This window comes from Tupaia chinensis, unplaced genomic scaffold, assembly GCF_000334495.1.
Source record: "Tupaia chinensis unplaced genomic scaffold, TupChi_1.0 Scaffold000647_1, whole genome shotgun sequence".
Taxonomy (NCBI): Eukaryota; Metazoa; Chordata; class Mammalia; order Scandentia; family Tupaiidae; genus Tupaia; species Tupaia belangeri.
Window position 1 is genome coordinate 1,313,624 of NW_006160168.1, and position 18,190 is coordinate 1,331,813.

At 36.9% G+C, this 18,190-nt stretch overlaps 1 protein-coding gene across 1 annotated transcript in view; it reads right to left on the reverse strand.

Moving 5' to 3' along the window:
• Positions 1 to 1,013: 1,013 nt before the first annotated feature.
• Positions 1,014 to 18,190, reverse strand: part of STAM (signal transducing adaptor molecule) — an 81,354-nt gene continuing 64,177 nt past the window's right edge. Inside the window, exons 9-14 of the mRNA XM_006159741.3 lie at positions 14,236 to 14,324; positions 9,156 to 9,243; positions 8,101 to 8,155; positions 7,367 to 7,520; positions 5,312 to 5,490; positions 1,014 to 2,350 (exon numbers count right to left, since the gene is read on the reverse strand). Coding sequence (XP_006159803.1) covers positions 2,119 to 2,350; positions 5,312 to 5,490; positions 7,367 to 7,520; positions 8,101 to 8,155; positions 9,156 to 9,243; positions 14,236 to 14,324 — 797 coding nt within the window. The 3' untranslated portion in view covers positions 1,014 to 2,118. The remainder of the gene's footprint in view (positions 2,351 to 5,311; positions 5,491 to 7,366; positions 7,521 to 8,100; positions 8,156 to 9,155; positions 9,244 to 14,235; positions 14,325 to 18,190) is intronic.

Sequence of the window (18,190 nt, forward strand, 5' to 3'; positions counted from 1 at the left end):
GCAGTTAAAGCTCATGGATCCTACATGGCTGACCGTGTGATGTGAGTTCAGAACCCAAGAGGTTGACAAACACGGCACATGTACATGCGCTCAGAATCCTGAGAGAAATGGAGGAGAAGGCGCTGCAGCAGTCTTACTTTCCCTCGTGTGTTCTCTCTCTGGTGAGTGTATGCACTCTCTGGCAAGTTAAGGAAAAACAAACTTATTAAAAACATTTAAAATGTGAAATTTTGAATTTAAAATTACAATTTGATGTAGTAGCTAGGTAGCCAGACTCCCACATGGGTGACTGTGGTTCGAGCCCTGGACACAATGGCCTGAAAATCATGCTGGGCACAGATGTGTGTATGCCCAGAATCCTGAGAGAATGAAGGAGAAGGGATTGTGGCATTGCCATTCCCCTGCCCTATCTCAGACGGTGATTTCTCACTTTCCCTCTCTCTGGTTCTCTTTGGTGAGAGCATGCACCCTATGGCAAATACGTAAAAAATAATAATAGTAACAATTTAAGGACAATGCATTCTAAACTACAGAAAATATAAGTTAGTGGGAAACACTTAAGCTGAAACTAGTGCTTCACATTTGAACTTATGAAGTTAGTTGCCATTAAGATTTTTTCAAGAGACTCATTTGTCAAAAAGAAAACAAACAAGCTATCTAATTATAATTGTCTGCTAAAATACAAGTAACATTTGCATTTATAGTATGAAACCTGTTAAGTCAATTCATTGAATATGGTGCTCAACTTAATTTTTCAGTTGTTTAAACAACAAAGTTAAATAACAGCACAACCAAGGAAATTATAAATATTTAAGATTTTAAGATTAAAATGTCAATGGAAAACATTTTTTCACGTGAATTAAAAGAAAATCATTCATTCAAAATGTATTCCTTAGTAGGAAGTCAAAATAATTCTACAAGAACTTTAAAAGAGAGAGAGGAGTCCCAAAATCCTGTTTGAAAAACAGCAATAAGTATGTAAACTATTAAGTAAAGCCAGGAATATAGATTACTTTTAAACATCTACTTATGTCCATTTTAATGAAGAATTAAAGGATACAGTTTGTTAAAGACATATTTAAAAGACTGGGGGAGAAGACAGGTGAATCAAATTTTGTTTATATTCTAAATAATTACAAGAGACTTGGAAAATGTAGTGTAATTCATGTTTTCTTTCCAGTTTAAAAATTTCTATACATTGCCTCTATCTTTGGTGTCACTGCCACCAATAAACACAGTATACAGCTTAGAAACTTAATTACTATCTTCAACTAGGAAAAAGTAAATCAACATTATTTCTTTAAAAATAAGATATAAAGGACGCGATCCTACTTAATTTTGTCTCATGGTCCCACAATATTCTGAAATATCATGCCAAGATGTAAAAGTTTAAAAGGGAACATTATCATTTGCTATAACTGCACCAAAAATTTAGCTACTGTACGCTGGTGTGATGACAGCTAGTAGTATGCAGAGGCTACTCCAAGACATCATATATATACATATATATGTTTAGGTCACAATTAGTCAAAGGGAGATTCAGTTTAATATGAAACTGAAACAGGAACAACATAATGCCTTCATGTAAATATGCTACAACTTTGTAGACCTCTCTTGCAGTTTAAAAGGACAGTGTAATTACCTTTAATTTACACAAAACATTACAAAACATGGTAGTTGTTCATGATTAAAATAAAATAGCAAGGTAAATTAATTTAACACAGTGTTAAATATATTCACATGGTCACCATTGTGATTCGAAATGGCCACTAATGAAGTTACATACCAATATATGTACATAACGGTCGCCACAACAGTTTTTGTTAAGCTTTGCTTTTTGCAGACCAGGAAATTTTACGAGACAAATGATCCTGTATTGATTCTTTCATATTATGAAAGGAAATGTATATAGTTTCATTCCTCTGGGAGCGGGGAGGGGAGAACCTCTAAAAAGTCAGTGCAAATTGAAGAGAGTTCTACCTTCTTGAGTATTTGAGCTTGTTGACCAATACGGTTTCCTATAAGCTGAGGATAAACAAATCTTAGGATAGTTAACGAATTTCATGACATCGTCAGCGGCGTTCAGCAGAAATCTGCCACGTGAAGGAGTCCCGGGTCCTATAGTAGGGCCTTCTGAGAATACGGCTGCTGTGGCTGAGGTGGCTGCTGACTGCCTCCGGGCTGGGGCAGGGGTGATGATGTTAAAGTATAGTTTGGCACCGGGGACATATTAGTTCCTGCATTCTGATACATGGTGACATCAGCAGTTGCAGCGGCACCAGCAGCAGGAGGACTGTAGACCGAAGCCTGGCTGGGATATGTATTTCCTTGAACAGAACTGACCATTGTGCTGTGGAGGGACAGAAACACTCGATTAGACAAATACAGAAACATGTAGCCATTTAGAGACAAACAGGAATGCTATTTATTAAACATTTATTGATTCCATTCTTTCCATATATTTTTATTAAGTATCTACCTTCTGCCAAACAATGTTTTCGACACTGAAATACTATAAAGAAAAAAAAAAGTCTCTACATGGAGCTTACATTCTAGAGGGAAAAGGGTAGTAAATAGATTTATAACATGTCAAGTGGTTATAATTGCTACTAAGAAAAACAGAGCATGATAGGGAAGACCAAGAGCACCTGGGTCAACAGATTCTAGTCTACATAGGGTTGTAGGGAAGGGACTCTAAGACTCCAAAAAAAAAAAAAGTGAGAATGACCCTTACTGATTACCTAGGAAAAGTGCATTCCAGGCAAGCAGAATATTAAGTGCAGAAGCCTCTGAGGAGAGAATGCCAGGCATGTTCAAGGAACAGCCAAGAGGCCACAGGGGCTGTGGCAATGGGAGCAGAGGGGAGAATGATGTCAGATAGCTGAAGGGAGAGGCGGCGTAGAAACACAGTGCCCTGAAAGCCATAATAAGAATTCTGGCTTATACTGTGACTGAGACAAAAAGACGCTGCCTGGTTTCCGGCAGATGGGTGGCATCATTTCACCTTTTTTGTTTAAATAATTATTTAATTCCATTTCTTTCTTTCTATCTATCTATCTATCTATCTATTTATTTATTTATTTAGGCAGGCCAGAGAGAAAAAGAGAAAGGGAAAATGAGAAAGCAAGCTGCTAGGTCCAGGACTCGAATCGCAATTGGCCATGTGAGAGCTCAGCACCTTAACCACCACGCTATCTGCTGGCCCTCATGTTTGACTTTTAATAGGTTCCCTCAGGGGAAAGAACAGAAGCAAGGATGCCTTACTAGAGGCTACTACAATTATGCCACTGATTGCTGAGAGGAGGCCGGAGCCATGTTGGGTCATGGTGGAGATGGGGGAAAAGGGATGGAGTCCAGGTACGCTTTGAAGATGGCGCCATCAAAATTTGGTAGTGGACAAACGCCAGTGGAGAATGCCTGAGGGTTTTGAACTGAGTAACTCACAATGTCCATTCACTGAAAAGGAGACTGCAAGAGAACTGCAATAGACTGGGGGCAAGATGGAGGTGGGGGAGACCAAAATAAGGTTTTGCACATCAAACAAAATGTCTAAAAGCTCTACGAAAAAGGAGACAGTGTATAGGCAGTCAGCTATTCCAGTCTGAAGCAGGCAGGTGGGAAGGAGGAATACACACTCAGAGTCATCAGCACACACATGGCATTCAGAGTCACGGGCTGCCCCAGATCCCCTAGGGAGTGGCTGCAAACACAGAAAAAGCAGCTCACAGCTAGCTCTAGCTAGACCTTGAGTCTGGGAGATGAGTCACTGGCCAAAGAAGACTAAGAAGCAGCAGTGAGAAGGAAAAAAAAGAGAGAATGGCCAGAGAGAGAGATAATAGCCATAGCCAAGTGAATGAAGCATTCCAAAAAAGAGGGAATGATGAACTGTCCAAGGAAGTAGAATTGAGAATTAACTGTGGAATTTGGCAATGCAGAAATCACCAGTGCACTTGACAAGATCCATTCCAGTGGACTGGCTGAGAGAAAATCCTGATAACTTAATTTCTCTTATATCCCTGAAAATACAGAAGCAAGTAAAAGAGGCCTCCCAGATATTTCTATCACAGTTACCAACTATGTGTACCTACAAGTAATTGTATCCTCTGTCTTCTCTTCCACTACAACTGATCAGCTGTCATGGCTACCATCTAAGGCCCCCTCTTCCCATGCATTGTTCCTATTAAAAAAAATTTCTTACCAAGACCTGTCTACTCACTGTCTCCACTTCTTGTCCTCCTTTTCCCAACCTGATACATGAGTTTTAGCTCATACACGAGATAAACTATGTCAGAGATACAAAGATGCTTTAATATCAATAATTTCCTCTACATTTGTACTAAAAAGGTAAAACAATCTATAAAATGGCCCAGATTTTCAAAATATTGCTTATCTACTTATTTCTAAACTTTTCTAAATTATTTATAAATAGACTGTTGGTAAATTCAAAGCTCTTGCATTTTATACAAGTTAAATTCATTCATATTAGATCATTTAATTCATTATTACGAGACGGTAATTTAATGCTACATTCCACCAACGAATGTGACAACTAAATCATAACCAATTATCATTCTGTATGTGTTACACCATGCAATATAAAGTTATATTTTAAGAAGTCAAATTTCCTGCTATTATTTCATTGGCATGGGCCATAATAATGCTCCAATACAGTGCAGAGACTGTGCTAAGCTCTAGAGCCAAAATCCTATGCAGTGTTGATTCTTAGCTAAGCAGGACCTCAGTTCTCTTTTCATGTTTCAACTTCCTTTCCATAACACGGGAATCATACCTTACCTACTTTATAGGTTATTAGGGGGAGTGAGTTAAGACACTTGAAGCATATAGCATGATGCCTGGCTCATAGTAAAGACCCTGTAAATGTTAGGTATTACTAACACATTCTCACTTAAAGAAATAGCCAAGAACTATATATTCTCAACAATAATAACAGAATTAAGATTTTACATAAAACCTGTGGGAAAATAATAAATTAGAGCTACCAAACTTAAGTTTCAAAAAGCACCACAGACTCAAATAAAACAATACAAACTTAAAGTAGAACTGTAAAAATACAGAGCTAAAACACAGGAATTCAGTGAGGCAGTGAAACCAAGGCCGAGCATGTTGGCTGTCAGTACCACAGGACATCCCATGGAACCCACTCAGCATCACAACTGAGGCCCACCATTTGGCCACAGGGAGGTTGACTACCTCCGATTTTTCTTACCCAGATCTATAGTTAGAGATGACTGGGGGCCCCTACAGAGTTTTAACAGCAATAACTCTAAACAACAGTCAATTATCAAATTACTTTGGGTAAGAAGCCTGGGTTTGCTGGCTAGGAAGGGCCGGGTTTGTGGAGGGTGGAACGGTTCCTTGGCTGAGAGAAGAAGACAGGTGCTCCGGGGGAAGACTGTAGCTCTGGAGATGGCTCATTTGTGCATTTCCTGCAACCAGGTAAGCACCACTCTGAGGAGGCCCTGGATAAACCTGCAACGGTTCATGTGAAAACAGAATTCAATTCCAAAATTTTAATAGGCATACCACATTTTCTTTGCAGAAACATTCAGTTACAAAAAGAACAAAAATTACCTCTCTGGAATCTTCTTTTTTTAAAGTTATTTCTGGCAAATGACATTTTAGAACTCTCTGGAGACATGAACTGCTGTTAGTTTTTGGTTTTCCTTAAATATTGGTTCAACTCACATTTATCTCCATATAGAAACACTAAAGAAATTTATCTTGAAACTTTATACTGATTTACTCTCCCTTTTCATTAAACATATCATTGAGTTGTCAGAAGGACAATGAAGAATTTTTGCATAGAAAATATACGTCATGACTTTTCCATCAACCCAATAAATATTTTTCATGCTGATATTTTAAAAGGACTTCCAAAAGACATTTAAGGACAGCATTTAAATTCATTGTTTTATAGTCATAGGTTGCATTTTCAATTCACAGTTCCTAACTTACAATTTATTGAACATAGAGAAGTCAACTTCCTGAAGTGGAGGTCAGCAAACATTTTGGAAAAATCCAGACAAGAATATCTTAGAGTTTGTGGGAACCAGCAGTTAGCGTAATGGCTATGTCGCTGGACTTCCACGTAGTCGACCGCGGTTCGTGTCCCAGACCCGGTGGCTTAAAACTCACGCCGGGCGCGTGTGCGTGCGTGCCCAAGATCCCGAGAGGAGAATGGAGGAGAAGGGATTGCGGCGTGACCATCCCCCCTGGGGGGTGATTTCTCGCTTTCTGTCTCTATGTCTCTCTCTGTCTGTCTGGCGAGCGCGCGCGCCCTACATTGAAAATCTCTCTCAAAAAAAAAAAAAAAAAGAATATCTTAGAGTTTGTAAGCCATATGGTCTCTGTCACAACTAACCAACTCCGCCAGTATAGAAAGCAGCCAATGTAGAAATGAATGAGAGTGGCTGTATTTCAATAAAAGTTTATTTAGAAAACCAGACATTAAGCTAAATATGATTACCTCCTCCAGCATCTAAAACCATTTTTTTTTTCAAGCCGTTAGGTCTGGGACTTAACCACAATTGGTCATGTGGGAGTCCATTGCCTTAAACACTACACCATCTGCTGGCACCTAAAGCACCTTTTTAAAAACTATGAAAGTACTATATTTTGTTGATTTTAAACTGCTTTTCAAACTTTATTTATTCACTGCATTTAAGTGCTCCTTTTAAAGATGACTGAAAATTGATTAAAGAAGACTTTTTTAGCTCAGAAAATGGTAGATCAGCCAATTTTTTAAAGACTACTTTGTTGAAATGTGTGTGACATACAAAAGGCTTCATACTGAGTACACACAGTGTGATGAGTTTGGATGAGTTTACACATCCATATATCATGACAATACATGCCATAAACATATCTAGCATCGCTAAAAGTTTTCCCCCACTGTTAATTGTATTTTTTGTGATAATAACACTTAATGTAAGTAGTTAATTAAAAAACTAAAAATTGTAGATACTCAGAAGAATTTAGTAACTAGAAATTGAAAAATACAACAAAAATTCAATTTCTTAATCAGATATCACATACAAAGCTTTAATAATATATGAACAGTTGTATCTCAATATTTATGCTTATGCTCTAGGTCAGAAGTGGGACCAAAGCATCTGTATTTTCTTAAAAGCTTGATGGGTGATTCTTTAAACAATTCTTTAAAAAACAACTATTAGTATTAATATATTATATATTGTATTTGTTTAGTAAAAACAAAATTCTTTTAAACTTTATTTTTATCCTAAACATTACTGTTAGAAACTAACATTTTATAAAAACAGCTATTCTGAATAATATCAAACGCATATGAGAATGTAAAACAATACTTGAGATTTTAAGAATTTACCTGAGAACCAGAAACTCCAGATGACTGCATATAATACTGCTGATTTTGTAATTTTGCATACATGGAGTACATTGGATCTTCATTCATCAATTTGGTATACAATGAAAGTGCCTCCATCACTTTAACATTAAGTTCTGAGAGTTCTGAATGCTTTCTGAAACATTACATGACAAGTTGAAATAGCTAATGCTTAAATGATACCACGTTCTGAATAACAACACCTCAAAATATCAAAAAGCAAAACAACATATTGGTAAACATTATTAAACATTTAACCTGTGAGAAAAACTTAACTGTATTTTGCCCCAGAGGCAATTGAAACTAAGGTTTGGTACTGCATGAGGGAACTCCTGCTCAGCAGACTTGCCCCAAAAGATCTAGGTTTTCTAAGTTACTAATAGGCCATCTGTGGGCTCTACCAATGGCACTTTAGCAAAGATTATTTTAGTTAACTCTTATTTAAAGAAGAATGATACAGTAAAGGTCAATTAAATCTTCACTTAGAAAAAAAAAAAGACAGATGTGTCTAATTCTCCATATCAAAAAAAATAAATAAATAAAAGAAAGAAAAAAAGAAAGAAAGAAAGAAAGAAGAATTTGTTTTTCAAATATTTTAATTTTTAGGAAAGCAAAAAAGAATATAAAGAAACAAGCTGATATAAACCACTCTGCAATATACAGACATAGCTTCAGGGGAGACAGCACACAACATAGATACAGGCCTTTTCTTTTACCTATCAATATCTTCCAGCTTTTCGTCAATTAGAGGTCCCATCTGATGACACATGGCTAAGATGAAAGGTTTGAAGAAATATAAGAAAAAATAAAAGAAAGTGATAGTTTGATATTCATATTATTTAAGGAATAAAATATTTGGAATAATAAAAATTATATTAATTAATCTTAGTCTAAAGAACCCAAAATTTATTTTCTTAAAGTATGATAGTAACCAATTACTCTAAATACTGATGTCTTTTTTTTATTATTATTATTATTTTTTGCTACCGGATGTGTGCGCTTGCCAGAGAGACAGAGACCGAGAGAGAGAGGGAGGGAGGAAAAGTGAGAAATCATTTTCAAGGAGGGATGCTCACACCACAATTCCTTCTCTATTTTCCTCTCAGGAGTTTGGGCATGCATGTGTACACGCCTGGTGTGATTTTCAAGCTGCTGGGTCTGGGATTCTAACTATGGCATTCACTATGTGGGATCCAGCTCCCTTAACCTAATCTCCCTCCCACCTGCTGGCCCTTAATCTCAAAATTTTAACACACCATTTTTCATTTTATAAGATTCTTAAATATTGAATATTTAATTAGATAGAAAATAATTAATTGGGTAGAAAAGTATAAGAATTCAGATTTTATTCACAGTTTAAATTGCATATAAAAATGAGACTGGGTCAAAGAAAAATGAAAAATGTTGTTTTTATGCCATTCTCAAAAATCATTTTTTGTTGTTTAAGGGCTTTTTTGCCATAGGATGTGTGCATTCACCAGAAAGAGACAGAGATATTGAGAGGGGAAAGTGAGAAATCATCCTCAGGAAGGATGCTCACACTGCAATCCCTTCTCCTCCATTCTCCTCCTGGGATTTTGGGCACACATGCACATGTGCCGAGTGAGTTTCAAGTCATCAGGTCTGGGACTCAAACTGCACTCAGTCATATGGGAGTACAGCACATTAACCACAATGCCACCTGCTGGCCCTTCAAAAAATCATTCTTTAGCAGAATGCTATCTATCTAATTATTCTTTATCTAAAAGGTAAAACAGAAAACAAGGTTTACCTTCAAGATGAAGTAGCTCTGGCAGGTCCGGCTGATCATCGCTGGGATCTGTACTTTGCAACATCTGGAGCAACTGGTCCATTTTATCCTACAGAGTTAAACAGTTGATATAAAAAGCATGTACCTTTATGCAACATGATGTTTTCATTCCATTATCTAGATAATGGTTATAGAACTTCTGTAATTTACAGGGATAGAGACTCCAGTTTCGGGTCTACGTTTCTGGTGCCCCATGCATTTTTAGTACCACATGAAGAAGTCAAGGGTCTTTAAAGCTCTTCCTATATACTCTTGAAACTGCTAACAGAGCTTCTCTTAACTGAGGAGAAACAGAGCCCCATGAAACCTACAACATGTGAGTTCTCCAATCTCTCACATCATGCTAGAGGACTCTGTTTGCTTTGGAGCAGCTGTAGCTTAGCCATGCTGACGGGTGAACATTCGCTCAGGAGGCACTGCTTGTGACTGCCACTTCTTCTCCCACTGTGAACAGAGCAGCTGTTTCAGGAAGGCGCAGCTCAGCGATCCTATAGCTATTCTTCTAAGCAGGACTCTAAAGGCTTATTTTACATTTTGCTCCACCAGTGCTACAGTTTGTCATAGAAGGACAGAGGAGACTTACGGTTTCTCTATTCTATATGGGAAAGGCTGAAAGGTGATTTGAAACCAACTAAGAATTATTTCAGAATCTTTTGCCATAAGGACCAATGGAACTAATGAAATGATCATTAAATAAATACATCTGGGGGCCAGCAGATGACACAGCACTAGACTCCCACATGGCCAACTGTGGTTTGAGTCCCAGACCTAGTGACTTGAAAAATCAGGCATCTGCAGGGCCAGCAGTTGGTGTAATGGCTATGTCGCTGGACTCCCATGAAGTTGACTGTGGTTCGAGTCCCAGACCCAGTGGCTTAAACTCACACTGGGCACGTGTGTGTGCGTGCATTCTCAAGATCCCTGGAGAAGAAGGGATTGCGGGGTGATTTCTCGCTTTCTATCTCTCTGGCTCTCTCTGTCTTTCTGGTGAGCACACATGCCCTATAGCAAAAACCTCTCCAATTAAAAAAAAAAAAGAAAAAGAGAAAAAAAAATCATGCATCTACATACATGCCCAAGATGCCAGGAGGAGAATGAAGGAGAAGAGATTGGAATATGGCTATCCCCCCTGGGGGGGGGTTGATTTCTCACTTTCTCATTATCTCTGTCTTTCTCTACAGTGAGAACACATACTCTAAGGCAAAAACCTATTAAAATAAATAAATCCATCCATGCACTATATAATTATATATGTATTTATATAGATAATGGTTAAATATCAAAATAGATCTGATCTATTGAAGAATACTACTAAAATAATCACAAACTTTTCTTCATGTGTGGTTTTTAGGTGGAATGCTAAAACACATAGGTGCTTAGGGCAAATCAGTAGTTTAGAGACTACTAATTTCAAGCAAAATAATTATTTAATACCAAACCAGGCCAGCGACATGGCCTTAGGGTTAAGGGTACCAGATCCTACATGGCTGACTATGTGGTTCAAACCCTGGTCTTGACAACTTGTAAAATATGCCAGGATCGTGTGGATGCATGCTCAAAATCCCAACAGGATGGGGAGACAAAGAGAAGAGATTGCGGTTTGACTATTTGGTTTCATGTCTCTCTATGGTATGTGCATGCACCTTAAGGCAAAACTTAAAAACCTCAAGAACTCTGTGTTGTGTAGAAGAAAAAGTTTGAGAGATAATCATTAGAAAGTGAAAGAATATAAAAAAAAATTCTTTTCAAGTCAAGAGAATTCTGTATTTTGAAATGGATACTATTTTCCAGGTAAAAGATTCACAATTTTCATTTTTAGTAGCCTAAAAAAAAGAACATGTGTCAGAAGTTTGTCTAACAAAATAGAAAATATAGGCAAGATGAGAGTGAGATTAAATGAACATGGATAATTTTGTTTTATTTGATTACAGAATACTAAATTCTATTTTTATTGCTTACTATCAAAGAAATGGGACTTCTATACAGACTGTGACTAATGCCCTACATGTATTTGCTTATATAATACATGGGGCCAAACGTAACTTTCCCTAACCCAGCTAGAATTTTTGGCTCTATCCGAGCAGTTGTCCCTCGTCTATTTATTTAAAAAAGAACTCTTTAAACTGTCTGCTCCAGTCTCCCCCACAAAAATGCTAAAAAACTACAAACATCCTCACATATTTTAAAGATAACATCTCATTTCTCCTAAGTCTACCATATTACAAAGAATATGATTTCCAGAACATTAAATATTGACATTTCTAAATCAGTCACACATTCTATTAAAAATAGAATGAAAATAAAGTACCATACTAATTTGCACCCATTAACATTTTAAAAACACATCCTCTGTCCATAATTTCAAATTGTTCACTTCTCTCCTTGAATTCATACTTCTATTCAGGTTCCCCTATAAAGTTGTCCCCTAATTAACTTAAATCAAGTCTTCTATTGATGACCGTATCAAATTTCTTTTTTTCTTTTTTGGAGAGGTTTTTTTTTTTTGTTATAAGGTGCATGTGCTCACCAGAAAGACAGAGAAAGAGAAAGTGAGAAATCACCCCCCAGGGAGGATGGCCACGCTGCAATCCCTTCTCCTCCATTTTCCTCTTGGGATCTTGGGCACGCACACACATGTGTCTGGCCTGAGTTTAAGCCACCGGGTCTGGGACTCAAACCACGGTCGACCACATGGGAGCCCAGCGACACAGCCATTACACCAACTGCTGGTTCCAAATTTCTTTAGACCAAAAATATAAACCTAATTTGATGACCGTGTGATAAGTGTTAAATCTGTTTATATGAGGTAGTATTCAAAGTAGTACATAATAGAGCAAAACAGTATAACTACATTTCAAATTTTGAAAAATAAAATAAGGCAGAATTCAATATCAATTCTATTCATTTTGAAAAATAAGGCAGAATTCAATATCAATTCTATTCCTATTTTTTGCTTTTACAATTGAAAGTGATGAGAAACCTTGTTTATATAAATAAGTTGTTATAGCAATATTATTGATTTCTTACATGTCTTCAGAGCTTTATGAAATCTCACTGGCCTGTCTTTAAAAATATAAAGATTATTTTAGCTGACTGATTCATTTTGGTTTTCCTTCCTTTTTTTTCATTTTTAAAAAAGTTTTTGCCATAAGACGCATGCACTCACCAAAGACAGAGAGATGGAAAGTAAAAAAAATCACCCCCCCAAGGGGGATAGCCACATTACAATCTGTTCTCCTCCTTTTTCTCACAGGATTTTGGGCATACACACACACACACACACACACACACACATACACATGCACGCACACACAGTGATTTCATGAACACACACACACAAAGTGATTTTCAAGTGGCAGGGTCTGGGATTCGAATTGCAATCAGCCACGTAAGAATCCAGTGCCTTAAACTCCACACCACCTGCTGGCCCACACTTCTATTTTTGGCTAGTAAAAATATGACACCATTTGACCTGTATGACCTCACCATTAGAGTCATTACTCTCTTAATACTAACAGCAATATTTGGAATTGTCCTTAGGAATTTTTATATTCTGGGGCGGTGATAAGGCTGACAATGTGCAAGGGGTAAGACTTTCTTCTGTGAAGTGGGAGTGGGGGCTGTAAAAGAGAGAAAGGAAATGACAAGTGGTGACTGGGAACACTCTCAGGCAAATCAATTTTAGGAAGGAGAACATAGAGAAAATGGTTCCTGAAAATAATCTGCACCATGGGTTAAACCTTTTCTGTAAGGGTCAGATAGTAAATATTTTAGCCTGTGCCGCTTCTACTCAGTTCTATCACTGTAGTACAAACCAGCTGCTGACAATACGTAAATGACTGTGACTGTGTTCCAATAAAACCACATTTACAAAGTCAGCAAGGGCCAAAACTGGCCCAGAGGCGACAGTCTGCCAGTCTTTGATCTATACAATGTGAAACCTGTGAAATCTCATATGGTTTGCTAGTTCCATAATTTACTAGTGCATTAAGTTTATTCAATGGTTATGCTAATACTGTTATGTAAACAATAGTATAATGAGTTCACATAGCAAAAGACAATCACAAACAAGCTTAAAGATGCAAATAGAAAAGTTTCACTTTTCTTTTCCATATATGTAATAACAGCAGAGTTCTATAACAATTAATTAAACGGGATGGATTAACTTAAATCAAGAAAGTCTCAAATTTAAATCCCAGTATAGGTATTTATTTACTACTACCTGACTCCAAAAACAATGGCCTGAGTTGCCTCTAACTTGACATCATATTTTCAAACACAGTCACTGAAAATATGCATACTGTTTCAGGTGTGACAATGGCATATATAAATACTTATTAAAAAACTAGCATAAGCTTTCCCCAACTACTACAATGTGCTCAATGTAAGGAGAACCAATGAATCACTGCCAATAAGTTTCAATATATTGGCAATGGTTTTATAGAATGGTTTAAGAAGATTTAATGACAGTTTAATTTTCGGGGACAGTAATTTGTCTTATTCATTTAATAAAAAACAAGGAAATGTCCCTTGCTCATTAACATGCTAAACAATCTTAATGAGCTTGCTGAGTAGTGGGGAAAATGGTACTCTCACATAATATCAATAGTAGTGTAAATCCTATTCTGGTAATCAATTTGGTGGTATCTTTATCATGAAAAACACACAAATTCTTCACCTCAGCAGTTCTACTTCTGTGTAGCAACTCTTTCTTTAAATACAAAGATGTATGTTCAAAAATCTCAGTGCGGTATCATTTGTAATAGCAATGAAATCTGGAAAAAACCTAAGTGTCAAACAACAACTAAATAAATCATAATAATAAATCCAGGACATGGAATAGTAAGCAGGCATTTAAAATAATGATATACAAAATGCTAAAAATGAAACTAGAGTAGAAGTTTGAAGAACAATGTTTTGTTTATACTGTTTAATTTTTATTAAAAAGAAAAATTACTCAAGTAATTACTTTCTTTAAAGAAGCCAACAACATTAACTTCAATGTAGATTACCAGCCACTGGCACCAAGAACATCACTTACTTCATCAATAAAGGCTGGTTCCGGCTCTGGTTCTATTGTCTCTACCTGAACATCATCACTAAATTGTACCGTCTTCTTCTCTGTTTTAACTGTAAAATAAGTTTTAAAAAAAGAAAAATTATCTTTTCCTTATAATTAAATTTAAAATTCTAAGTTCCAAAAGAGAATTTGGAGTTTTCTTATATTTCCATCAAGCTGAGACACTCAATTTAAGGAACAGATGGGGTACAATTTTAGGCAATAATGACAAAAAGTTACTTTGTGACATTCTACCATATCTTATTTTTCACTCGTAAAGATTTCACATTTTCCATGAAAGAGACTACACTAAAAATGAGTTCATGACTAAGACAAATATTAATCAACTACTACATATCACAGCTTAGTAAATAGGTGGGCAAGTTTACAATGAATGCCAATAATAAATTCTGCAATTTAAAATAAATCCACTTTTTAAATTACCAATACTTCTAAAGAAAGAACCATACTATTTCAACCTAATAAATTATAAACCAGCTATATGTATGTTCACTGGCATGCCACTCCAAGTTTTCACTAAGAAAATAGTATATAGGCTAGTAGGCACAGGCAGATATTTGAATTTTCCAGCAAATAAACCTGTATTTTCTAGATATAATATTCTTTGAGATAAAAAAAAAAAAAAGTCATGAAGAGATCAACGAATCACGGGACAGAAGCACTTATTTCTCTTACTCACCAAAGCAATCGTAAAAAACTACTTAGTATAACATCAACAAACGTAGTTATTATTAATACAGCAACCTCCAAATGATACTTAGAAGAACATACAGTTCTATGGAATAGATTCCTTTCTGCATTTTTTATACTTTTGTCACGGCAGTCGATCAGAATTTATAAAAATATTAATAATCAAGCAAGGGAAGGAAGATGAGAAAGGGAGATAATTTTTATTAAACTACTGAATGTGCTTGATGGAATATTATATTTCTCCCATGAATCTCCACAGCAATTCTACGAGACAAACTCATTTTATAAATAAGATGGTTTAGAAACAGTAAGAACTCTTACACATGGTAAAGCCTGAATCTGAATACTAATTTGTCTTACTCTACTAGCCTACACTACTGGAATCTGGCTTGTGATTTTGTATAGAGAAAAAGAAGTCTTACTTATGTATTCCATATCGTATACTTCCATATAAAACAGAAACAGCTTACTTTCCATCAAAAAGAATCTATGAATTCCATTTAAATCCACATAAAGCAAAACTCTACATACACACACACAAAGTTTCATCTCATTAATTTTCTCATGGGGTAAAAAAGACATTGGCTGCAGACAGATAATTTTGCTTTTTGTACCTTGAGCTATTAACGAGCAGGAAGCTGGGATGGCACTGCACTGGCTGTTACCCATACAGACACATGGCAGACGTCTGACATCTAAGGCACAACTTACAGCCCTTCTTCTCAAAGAAACTTATCTACATCTACTAATATGTTTTCATGTAAATGTGTAAATTAATAAGTGTATATGTAAAAATTACTTATTTTATAAAAGATAAAGTGTTTTCATAATACATACTCTGCTCCAAAACAAAAACAAGCTAAGTCGAGCAGACATTTCTACTTGACAGGTTAAGTGAAGTGGGATTCTAGCTCCTCAAAATGAATAATGCTATAGGGATCAAGCTAGCACTTTTGGTTTCTAAGTTTGAGAACTATAACCCAATTATATAAGCTCCAAGGCTCCAGTTTCTCTTTCACATTGTCCAGAGTGTAACATATGAAAAGAACTAGAAGACTTATATTGAAGCTGCACTGCTATAAAATGGAAAAAAAGATGAAATGGCTATGCAACCTACATAAGATTCTGGATGTTAAAAAGTCCAAGACAATTTTATCTTTTTTTTTTTTTTTTAATGAGACAGGCAGAACTTCAGTCTTTAAAAGTATTATAAATTAATGTCCTAACAACTCCTCATCTATTTGGGATCATTGGTCACCATCTTTTCCAACAGCCAACTTAGGACAAACTGAAGTCCCAAAACCCAAAAGTCAAAAAGACCAGCCCATGTTATGTTATTTTTAAAAATCAGCATACTATGCAATGCCAATTTAAAAGGTTCTGGCCCAGCCACAGTAGTGTGTACTGGACAATGTTGGTTGGCAGGCTCAGGCTACATGAGAGGCACAGGTTTAATTCCAGGCTCATCCTAAAAAGCCAGGTAGGGTGGGGGACAGCAAGTGACATAGTGGTTAAGGCACTAGACTTCCACATGGCCAAATGCAATTTCAGTCCCAGACCTGGTGGCTTAAATATCATTCCAAGCGCTGGGACCAGCAGATGGCATAATGGTTACATTGCTGGACACACAATAGTTACATAGCCAACTACAGTTTTGAGTCCCAGACCCGGCGGCTTAAAATTCACACCAGGCACATGTGTATGCATGCTCAAGATCCCAGGAGAAGAATGGAAGAGAAGAGATTGTGGTGTGGCCATCCTCCCCCCGGGGGGGTGGAGGGGGGAGAGGTGGATTTCTCACTTTCTGTCATACCCAATAGCAAAAATCTCTCAAAAAGAAAAAAAAAAATCCTTCCAAGTGCATGTATGTCAGTGAATGGAGGAGAAAGGATAGCAGTGTGGCCATCTCCCCTGGGATGGCTCACTCTCTCTCGCTCACTTGCTCTTGCTCTTGTTCTCTCTCTCTCTCTGGTGAGCACATGTGTCCTGTGACAAAAAGAGGACAATAAAGAGAAGCCAGGTAAGATGGGGTACATTTGTTGTCTCAGTGACTTGGGAGGCTCAAACAGGAGTATCATAAGCTCACAGTCAGCCTGAGCAACACAGAGAAATGTTTGTGGTCCCAGCTCCTCAGGGAGGCTGAAGCAGGAGGATCAAGACACAAGGAGACCCTCTAAAAAACACAGCACTCATACATAGAAACACACTAACTTAAAGGTTCCACATGCTTCTGAGTTCAAATAAAAAAGAAATTCATAAAAAGAATGAGTATCAAGAATCACTGTAAAATTTACACAAGACAACGTGGCAGTAACTAGGAGGGGGCATTCTATTACTAAGGATCTGCAATTGCTTGTGTGCTGTTAAATCCTGTCTTAAAGGAGCGGTATCTCTTTTCTGTTAACACATAAATTTATGTCTCATTTATTCTATAAGTATTTGTACAGTATGTACAATGGCTAAGATTTAATACTAGGAGCTGTTGAAAATAAAAAGCTAAGACAATGATTCTTTCTTAAAGTTGTTGCTCACTAAAAAGAACTTATGCATCTTGTAGTTTATAACTTTCTATGATCCCCTCTATCTGGCATCACAAAAGGATAAGATAAAATATTCTGCCAGGTAACTGTCGCTTACCAACTTACATACAAAACTCTAAAAACACTAAACATTTCTACTGCTAACAGAAATCTGTCTGGGCTTGAAGATATTTTTCTATTTTCTTCAACAGAGAGAGATTCTGACTTTTCTTGATGACTCAAACTCACCATTATGAAGATTCATTAAGTATTATGCAGAAATATACTGAGCTATCACCCGGTACTTTGACAGACTATCGGCAGTTCTATTTACTGCATCTACTGTGTGCCTGCCATGAATATCACTATTCTCCATGACCCAACTTCCTAATCTATTTCTCCTACTCAGCAAAGGTTTGGAAATCAAATTTTAAAAAAAAAAGGTATTGGGACCAGCAGTTAGCGTAATGGCTATGTCGCTGGACTCCCACGTAGTCAATCGTGGTTCGAGTCCCGGACCCGGTGACTTAAAACGCACACTGGGTGCATGTATGTGCGTCCCCAAGGTCCTGAGAGGAGAATGGAGGAGAAGGGATTGCAGCGTGGCCATCCCCCCTGAGGGGTGATTTCTCACTTTCTGTCTCTCGTTTTTCTGTCTGGCGAGCGCACGCGCCCTATAGCAAAAAAAAAAAAAGAAAAAAAACCCA